We start from the raw sequence: 9,058 nt of genomic DNA, 5'->3' as shown, positions 1-9,058 counted from the left end.
TCCTGATCTCTAGTGGAAAGGGGAAGGATTATTAACTGAGGTGTTTATCTTTCTTTCCTAGAGAGATGAGCTATCTTTATTCCTCTTTCTATTTTTGCTAATTATTAAGCCTAATGTCCAGAGTCACTTCAAATATGACACTGTTCACCAATTTCAAACCTCCAAAACCAACTGGGGCCAGCTTTTGGTCTCATAAATTTTTAGGCGTTCAACTTCCTTAAATCTCCCCAAACATTGCAAGGTGGCGCTCTTTTCATGAAAGGTCTATATTTACTCTTAAAATCACAATAACATTTTTAAAAAGTTAAACACTACCATCTCAGCTTTTGATGTGCAGCAAATCCCTCCTTAGCCAGGACAACTTTGTTGACTAAAAGCGACAAATACAAATAGCAAGACATGAAAGGACAAGTCAACAAAGAACTTGCAAAGAGAATTTCACATTTTGGTCTTGTAATTGGTCAACTGTATACTCTAAAAAACTAATGTCACCGTAAACTAGAAGTGACTATTATAAGGGATTCTCATACTTTTGAGGGGCTTTCCCTCTTGTTTTCCTTCTCAGAATCAATATGGCCTGTGACTTCCCAAACACACATACTATGTTAAAGAAGCAGGTCGGGTTCCTCCTTGCCCACAGCGAGGTCAGTGTCTGCCTCCTGCTCTGACACATCCCTACGCCTGCAGCTCCAGCCAAGGCCCTGATTTGTGATCTCCGGCTACGTTGTCTGCTTAATGGGGCGATCATGCAAGCTACAACCAGAGACAAAGAAGCGCGCGTTCCTACCAGCGCAGCTAACTTCGAGGGAGCAACATAGCTTGCAAATCTATCAAACTAAACTGCAAGAAAGACAATCTGATTTAGAGAAAAGGCGTTCTGCTACAGTCATTAAGCACAAGTAATTTAGATTTTTTACATTGTCTCCTCATTTACAAATTTACTGTATCAACGCCAGCCAATGGAACGGATTTCTTAAGTAAATGAGAAATAAATAAAAGAGATAGAAAGATAATCAAATTACATAAAATAATTCTCTTCCCTAGATGTATTTCTGAGAGAACTAATAACAGTGGCAAAATTATAGGAATAATAACATATCACAGGAAGTAATTAATTTAAATTAGCATCACGTTTGAAGAAATATAAGTAAAACGCTTTATGGACGTTTACTTTCGTACAAAGAAGGAAGGCCTGGAAAAGCATGCATCGACATCCTGAAAATTAGTTATGGCCATAAATGGTTTAATTGAAGACAGCAATTTAAAATATGATATTGTAAATCTGCAACTCGGTTTCAGCCCGGGCAATTTAATTTGGGGGGCAGCGGCACCCTCGGCTGCAAGTTCATTTGCAACGCTGCAGAGCGAGCCCCTGAGCTTCTGACAATTCGCCTCCATTAATATTGATGTCGCCTGTGCAATCTATTTCTGTTATTTTTATGGTTGTTATTCTACGTCTGCAAAGGTCATTTAAATTATATTGCGGCCGAAAATTTGTTTCATAAATTTTGATATAAATACTAATTACACCCTCTCAGAGAGCCAGCAGGGCAGCGTTCATTTATCACGTTTATACGACCTGCGATGACAGAAAGGGAAGGCGAGGGAGTCTGGAAAGGCTTTCCCGAGACCCACTAAGGCTGGCAGAAGAGGCAGCAGGTTGCTGGGGGTGAAGAAGAAATTCCTACCACAATCACTGAGATTTAAGAATCTTTAATAAGGTACGAAAGGTTACCAAACAATTCTGGAAACTAAAGTGTACATACGAGTTCTTCTAGCCATAAATATTGAATAGCTGTAACATGAATAAACCGGCCCTTTACATGCGGATAAATATGGAAACTAGGAATTATATACATTATGTGGTTGTATCTTTTGCCAAAAGCAACGGACAGTTATAGTTTATATCTTTTTTTAATATCACTTTACATAAACAAATGGAACAGTTTGACACGCAGATCCAGGCTCGTACTATACGAATTCTTGACAGGACGTGAAACGACATTTTACCGCACTAAAGTACTTAGACTTTGGGACGAAATGTTTGCACTTTATACAAAAAAAGCACATTAATACCAATAATATTCTGTTAGGTCGACGTGGAGACTGTAATCGTACAAAGTAATTCACATTTTGGTACACATTTACTAGAACATTCTTGCCATTCAGTACAAACAGTTGGCTTTCGGCCGCCCACCCCCCTCCCCCTCCCCCCTCCCGCCCGGCCCCTCCCCCCTCCCCCAATGCAAAGACCACAACGCCACCATCCCACCCGCCCGCTCCAACCGAGATAGAACTATTTACAGAATCCAACAGTACAGTTTTAAGCTAATAATTCTGTATTTACAAGAATGCAAAGCAAGAGAAAAAAACCACAAAAAGCCGAAGCCCAGAGCGCCCGTTCCGATTCCGACGAGAAACCGGCCCTCGGGGCTGGCGGCCGCCTTCTCCTCGACCCCCTCCCGCCCCTTGGCTACCAAGCCTTTGCCAAAAAAAGAAAAGAAAGAAAAAAGGAAGAAAATGTCAAGGTCTGGTGCTTTCTCTCTCTTACTCGGTTCTGGGTCTATTGGCAGGTTTAAAAAAACTAGGATCGCGGGGGCCGGGGCTGCTGCGGCCCCGGGGCGCGGGGCACGGTCTGTGCGCGCGCGTGCAGTCTCTTAAATAGGGCTTTGTTCGGCGCCGGCTCCCACTTACACGTACCATTCGTTAAAGTTGGAGGAGAGCGCGCCGTGGCCGGCCGTGTGGTGCACCGCGGAGGAGGACGGCGACAGGGAGCTGCTGGTCGGGTTGTCGGTGGACGGAGACACGATGGTGGGCGGCGTGGACGACTCGTAGCCCGAGCTGGCGGCCGGCGAAGGCTGCGAGCCCTGCGACGAGGATTCGTGGACCTGCGGGAATAGAGCGGCGTTTTTACGGGCGAGAGGGCCGGGCGGCGCCGCCGGGGGCGCGGAGGCCCCGCGCACGGAGGCCCGAGCTGCCGGCCGGCCCCGCCGCGGCCGTGCTCCCGGGAGGGGCGGCGCCGAAGTCGCCCCTCGAGGGAAGGGCGCGGGCCGCGCAGGCTGCAGTCTGGGCCGAGGCGGGGCGGCCCTCGGGGCGCCGGCTTAGGGCCCGGGCAGCGCGCGCGCGAGCCCCGCTCCGCCTCCCGACGCGGCCCGCACAATGGCGGCGCCTGGGCGCTCCCCAGCCGGGCGCGCTCGGTCGGGCCGCGGTTCCGGCGCTCGCTTGGCTGGACTTTTACCATCAAACAGCAGACTCAGAACGGCCGGCGGCCGCGTCCCCTTTTGCGCCCCGCCCTCTCCCCCCGGCCCGCTCGCCAGCGCCGACCCGCCGCCTCTCCGCCTCCGCCGGCTCCCGCCACCGCCCGGCCCCGGCCGCAGAGCGCAGCGGGCTCCCGGCGCCAAGGCGGGCGGCGACAGCGCGGCGATTACCTTCATGTGTTTGCGCAGCGAGCTGGGGTGCGTGTAGGACTTGTCGCACATCTTGCAAAGATAGGGCTTGTCGCTCGTATGCACGTGCATGTGCTTCTTGCGGTCGCTGCTGTTGGCAAAGCGTCGGTCGCAGCCCTCGAACTCACACTTGAAAGGCTTCTCCCCTGGTGCGAAAGGCGAGAAAGCGAGAGGTCCCATCAGACAAACCCCGTGGCTGATTTTTAAAATTTACACAAGTGGAAAAAAATTAAAATAAAAATGGCAGCGGCCCAGGGTTAGCGCTTTGCAGGCTCAAAAACCCGGGTATTCGATAAAGTCATGTGTCTGCAGTGGAATTATAAATATCTGAACTATTTTAACTCCTAATCCAATTAGATCCAGATTTTATTACTTTATTATTAGTATCAGTGGTAGTTTTTTAGATCCCAGAGTAGCAGCAGGTCTGGCCTCTGCTTTTTCTGCCCGGGGCTAGAGAGACGACTTGGAGCGGCGTCTACCTAGCCCTTGGTTTCTAATTTTCACATTGCAGGCTGCTTCTCCTGCTGTTTTGCTCCTCTCTCCTCCCCCTCCCCCCTCCCCAACGCTCCGCATCCCCTTCGTCGCCTCCCCCCACCCCCACCCCCTACACACACTCACATTTTATAAGGTAACCTGGGCCGAGAGCTCGGCGCCGCAAACGCTTCCTTCACTCCCGGCGTTAAACCCCGAGTTCCAAACGCGGTTCTCAGAAACGCCACCGGCACGCCAGAGTAGGGAAGCGGAGCGGATTCCGGGCCTTGTCGGAGCAAGCGGCCCAGGATGGCCTGCCCGACCCAGACTACAGTCCTGAGCTGGGCGCGAACTTTTTTTTAACTGTTCCTTACCGGTCTCTTTATTTTTAAAGGCCAACGCAGGGTATTCGGTTATTTTGAAAACACGTCTCAGAATTTAATTGACAAAAAGGACTTCACTGTCTTCCACCGACTCTCCCGACTCAAGACTACGCACAAACAAGTCACTACTAAAACTGGGCTCTTTAAATATGCATAAGCCTCCGAAAGCCTCCTCAGGCCCGGCTTACTTGCTTTCACCACCCCACCCCGCCTTCCTGTCTTTTTCTGGTTTTGTTTCTTTCTGCGCCCCTTCTTCCGATCTCCTCCCATTTCCTCAGTTCCTCCCTTTGGCAAAGTCCTCACTAAAGCGTGCAGTGAGGGATGTTGGCCGGAAGCAAACGTTTAGATGTGTTTGCAGCTGGAGCTGCCGGGGCCTCCGCCGCCGCCGCCGGGAGCCGGCCGCCTCTCCCGGCTTCGCGCGCATCACCGGCTCCGCAAACCCGGGTTTGTCTCTCTGCTCCGCCGGCCTTTTTTCAGTCCCCATTTTAAGGTCTATAGCCCTACAGCCTTCTCGTCCGAGCCTCTCTATACTTTTTCATAATTTCAAGCCTCAAACTAGAAACCAGCGGCCACTTTCACTGCCTGCCGGCTGAAGCTGACGCGCAGACCCAACCAAGGCCGGGTTTGCGCGCTCCGGGCCGTGACTTTCGGATTTCGGGTCCCAGGCCCAGGATGGGGCAAGGGGTCAAGAACAGCGGTTCCCTACCTGTGTGCGTCCTTTTGTGGATCTTTAAGTTCTCGGAACGCGCGAAGACCTTGCCGCAGCCGGGGAAGGGGCAGGGAAAGGGCTTCTCGCCCGTGTGCACGCGGATGTGGTTGACCAGTTTGTATTTGGCTTTGAAGGGCTTGCCCTCGCGCGGACATTCCTCCCAGAAGCAGATGTGGTTACTCTGCTCGGGTCCGCCGACGTGCTCCACGGTGACGTGCGTGACCAGCTCGTGCATGGTGCTGAAAGTTTTGTTGCACGACTTTTTGGGGTTGGCCAGCTGCTCCGGCTCGATCCACTTGCAGATGAGCTCCTGCTTGATGGGCTGGCGCATGTAACGGAAGAAGGCGCCGGCGCCGTGATGCGCGGCCATGTTCACGTTCATGGGCCCATAGCCGTGCAGCTGCGGCGCGGCATAGTGCTCCGAACGCGGGCTGGTCACCTGGCCGTACTGCTCGGGCCGCGGGTACATGTCCCCCGAGAAGCCAAGCCTCATCTGCCCGTTGACCACGTTGGGCGACGCGTGGCCCGCCGCCTGCTCGTGAAGGCCAGGGAAGAGGAGGTGGCCCGCGGCGTCCGTGTGACCGTGTGGGCCCCCGAAGCCCCCGGCCGAAGCGGCGAAAAGGCTGTGCTGTGCGCTGGCCGCCGCCGCCGCGTCACCAAAACCCCGGTTGCGGAACAGAAAGTCCCGCGTGGAGTTGAAGGCTGCACTCGAATAGGAGCCGACGTGGCCCGGGTGATGGTGGTGGCCCAGGGCCGCAGCAGCCGCGTAGCCGGGCGCCTGCGACGTGAAGGCCGTCTGGCCAGCCGAGGCCAGCTCGTGCGAGCTGGGGTTGAGCTTGAAGGCACCCATGCCGTCTGCGAACGGGTTGATGCCCAGGCCCACGTCGCGCTCGGCCACGTCGCCCGCCGAGTGGTGGCGGGACGCGCCAAAGGTGGTCACGCCGATCGCGGGGTACTGGGGGCCGGCGTCCAGGAGCATCGTGGCTGCTCGGGGCGAGCCCCGGCCTCCCCCGCCCCCCCCACCCTCGCCCGCCGAGGAGGGAAAATCAGGAGGAGGAGGAGGAGGAACGGGAGGCGGAGGAAGAGGAGGAAGAAGAAGAGGAGGGAGGAGGAGTCGACCCACCTCGCGAAGTCCTAGCCCGCAGGCAGCGGCGCGGCGCACTGGGGCGCCCGCCCGGCCGAGCGCGGGGAAGCCGGACAGCTGCGGGCCGCGAGCAAGGCGGGCTCCGGCGCCAGCCCAGCAGACCCCGCCGGCCCGGCTCGCACTTCCTCGCCGCTCAGTCTCTGCCGAGAGGACTCCGCGTCAGGACTGCCCAGGGAAAGGCATGGAGCATCTCAGCCCCCCAGAAAAACTTCCTCCCGGATTTGTAGCATAGAGGAATGTGAGCGCCGGAGCCGCGACTGCTCGCCCTCTCTCCGCCTCGCGCCGTACGCCCCTCCTCACTTCTCCACTAGCCCCTCGCCCTTTCTTTTCTCTCTCTCTCCTTTCTCTCAGGCTCGCCTCCTCGCTCCTTCAGTCTCCTTTTTCCCCCCTCTGCTTTTTGCAAAAAAAAAAAAAAAAAAAAAAGGGGGGGGAAGAAAAAAAGAAAGAAAGAAAAAGCCAAAGAAAAGGCGCAAATCATGCACAATATTGTCTTTTGCGGTTTATCTTCCTGGGGAGAAACTTTCACCTCCTCAGCCGGGCGGTGAGCGCGAGACTGATAGCAGCAATCATTCCTGCAGATAAATGAATTGAAAGGACGACACCGTCCCCCCCTTGATGAATGGGAGCAGGGGGAGGCGTCACGTGCTGCTGACGCGGGCGCCCATTGGTGTACCCGCACTCCCCCCGCCGGCAGCCGCCGCGCCAACGGAGGGCGCGCCGAGGCGCCGCGCGCCGCTCATTGGCCCGCCCGCCTCATCAATCCCAGGTATTGTAAAGCGCTTGACATCCCCTTTTGACAAACAGGGCTGCCAGGAGTAGCAACTTTTTTTTTTTTTAGCCAAATTTTTTCCCTCTTCTCATGGAAAAAATGTTTTGCCACGATTTCTTTTCCTTCTCACAGTCGTATACATTCTCCCTCTCTCATCCCGCTCCTTATCCTTCTCTCTCTCCATCCCATCTCCCTCTGCCTCTCCTCTCCCTGTCCACCTCCACTTCCACCTCCACCTCCGTCTCTGTTTCCATCTCTATCTCTATCTTTATCTCTGTCTCCGTCTCTGTCTCTGTCTCCATCTCTGTCTCTGTCTCTTTCTCTATCTTGTACTTCTTCAGACCTGCTCTTAGCTGAGCATTTAGCGACTTCGGGCAGCTCCGAGAGCAGGAGGCGGGGATGGGGCTGGCAAATACAGCTAAGGCACTTCCAGAATGTCCCGATTCAGCAACTTTCTTTTCTTTCTTCCCCCATCTCCCCCCTTTCCAGGGCAGCAAAGGAGGCTTTTGTTATTTGCTCCTTTTGAAGTTTGCTTCCCTCTTGCCTTGTCCTCCTGTTTATAATTTAGGATCTTGGGAGCACACGGGCACGCCAATCTCTCTTTACAAGAAATGTGATTTCTCAGGATAACCGGTTGCCTCGATTTTCTCACTTTTAACAAATCAATCATGCTTCCTGCTCTCCCCTCCCAAATGGGCACAGACGGATGAGAGCTCTTAACTTCCTAGGTTATTGAGGTTTGTTTTTTTAATGGCAAATTGGAAACACTGTTGCCGATTTTTCTTTTTTCCTCTCCCGTGTTATTCTTCTCTTTTTTCTCTTTTCCCTAGTCCCCCTCCCTCATCTGCCCCCGCTAACCCCCTTCCTCTGCACTCCTGTTCCCAACCCGGGCCCCTTTCATTCAGGTAAAACTGTAAATTTCCCAACGCGCCATTGTTCCTCAGGACTGCCCAAAGCTCCCTAGAAATCCCCGAATACTTTTTTGGTATTTAAATCCCCGAAAGATAGGACCAATGTAAATTTTGTGACATTCAAACCTTTTCTAGTTCACAAATCAGTCACCCTTGTCACCGTCATTGAAATTCCGCAACTCGCCACACCAGGACGGTGGAAAAAGCGGGCGCGGTCTTTGTTGCCGACCAGGCTTTTGATCGCCAGAGAAAATTTACTTACCTTCAGATGAGTGAGCAGAAAAAGAAATAACACTCCCTTTGATTTAGTTAGGAAAATGCAGACATTTGGATTCAGTGCAAACATACAACACTCGCTTGTTTTCGCGATGCGGCCCTCCATTAACCTGTCTTTGCCCAGCGCAAAGTCTATTCAACAACTGCGCGTAGTTGCTTTTTGTCCCGTCCACAAAGAGCCATTGACTATATATTAAAATGATTGTTGAAAGGTAGAGGAGTATGGCACTTAAAAGCAGGAAAAAAATCCCTGTGACTCAATCAATTAAGGCAAGCAACATTTATGCATTTCAAAAAATGCACTCGGATGCGGGGGAGGGGGGCTTGGGGAATGAAGGTTGCATTTCTCCGCAGCTCTGTTTAAAACCCAGAAGCCCGGGGCCGAGGGTTTAGCTGAAGCGTCTGCATATTCATTAGGTCTAATTATTTTCTAGTAAGGAAAACACAAAAAGCCAAGAGTCGGAATCTTTCAATTTGCCCTTTGTTTCTAACTTCATTTGGCTTCCTTGCAGCTGAATCAGAGCCCTAAACTCTTTTCTCAGACAAAGAAACCTCAACTCATCCTTTCACAGGCGGCCCCGTTAGGAAACTCACCAGTGCCCGGGAGAGAGGAAAATGAAAATGAATATTTTTTTGCCCGGTCGCCCGCGCCGGCTGCACAGGCTGGAGGAAGGCAGGGTCAGCGGCGGCCGCTCCTCGCCTTTCTGGTTTTCTGGTCTTTTCGTCGGCTAAATTCTCGCTTGGGGTTGGCGAGCTGAGCTGCCGTTTCCCTGGGCTCTCCCCAGCTCAGAACTCGGCTTGTGTATCTGGGATGGTTTCCCGGTATCTGAAGGGACCTGGCCGAGAATTTGCGCTTGTTGTACTGGGAAATAGAAATTTGAGAAAGAAAAAACATCAAATGTTCTGTCCCCAGCAACAAGTCTGAGTGGAGCAGCCCAGCCTTACCCGC

The 9,058-nt window shown here is 53.0% G+C and overlaps 1 protein-coding gene across 5 annotated transcripts in view; it reads right to left on the bottom strand.

The window, feature by feature from the left end:
- Positions 1-1,697: 1,697 nt before the first annotated feature.
- ZIC1 (Zic family member 1) overlaps positions 1,698-9,058 on the bottom strand; it is a 10,292-nt gene continuing 2,931 nt past the window's right edge. For all 5 annotated transcript variants that reach the window (XM_070239118.1, XM_070239119.1, XM_023621070.2 and 2 more), the window contains 3 exons: positions 5,007-8,971; positions 3,429-3,592; positions 1,698-2,888 (listed from right to left, as the gene is read on the bottom strand). In XM_070239118.1, the coding sequence (XP_070095219.1) occupies positions 2,691-2,888; positions 3,429-3,592; positions 5,007-5,988 (1,344 nt within the window). In that variant the 5' untranslated portion in view covers positions 5,989-8,971 and the 3' untranslated portion in view covers positions 1,698-2,690. The remainder of the gene's footprint in view (positions 2,889-3,428; positions 3,593-5,006; positions 8,972-9,058) is intronic.

This window comes from Equus caballus, chromosome 16 (assembly GCF_041296265.1).
Source record: "Equus caballus isolate H_3958 breed thoroughbred chromosome 16, TB-T2T, whole genome shotgun sequence".
NCBI classification, from domain to species: Eukaryota; Metazoa; Chordata; class Mammalia; order Perissodactyla; family Equidae; genus Equus; species Equus caballus.
This window is presented reverse-complemented; position numbering and strand designations above follow the sequence as displayed.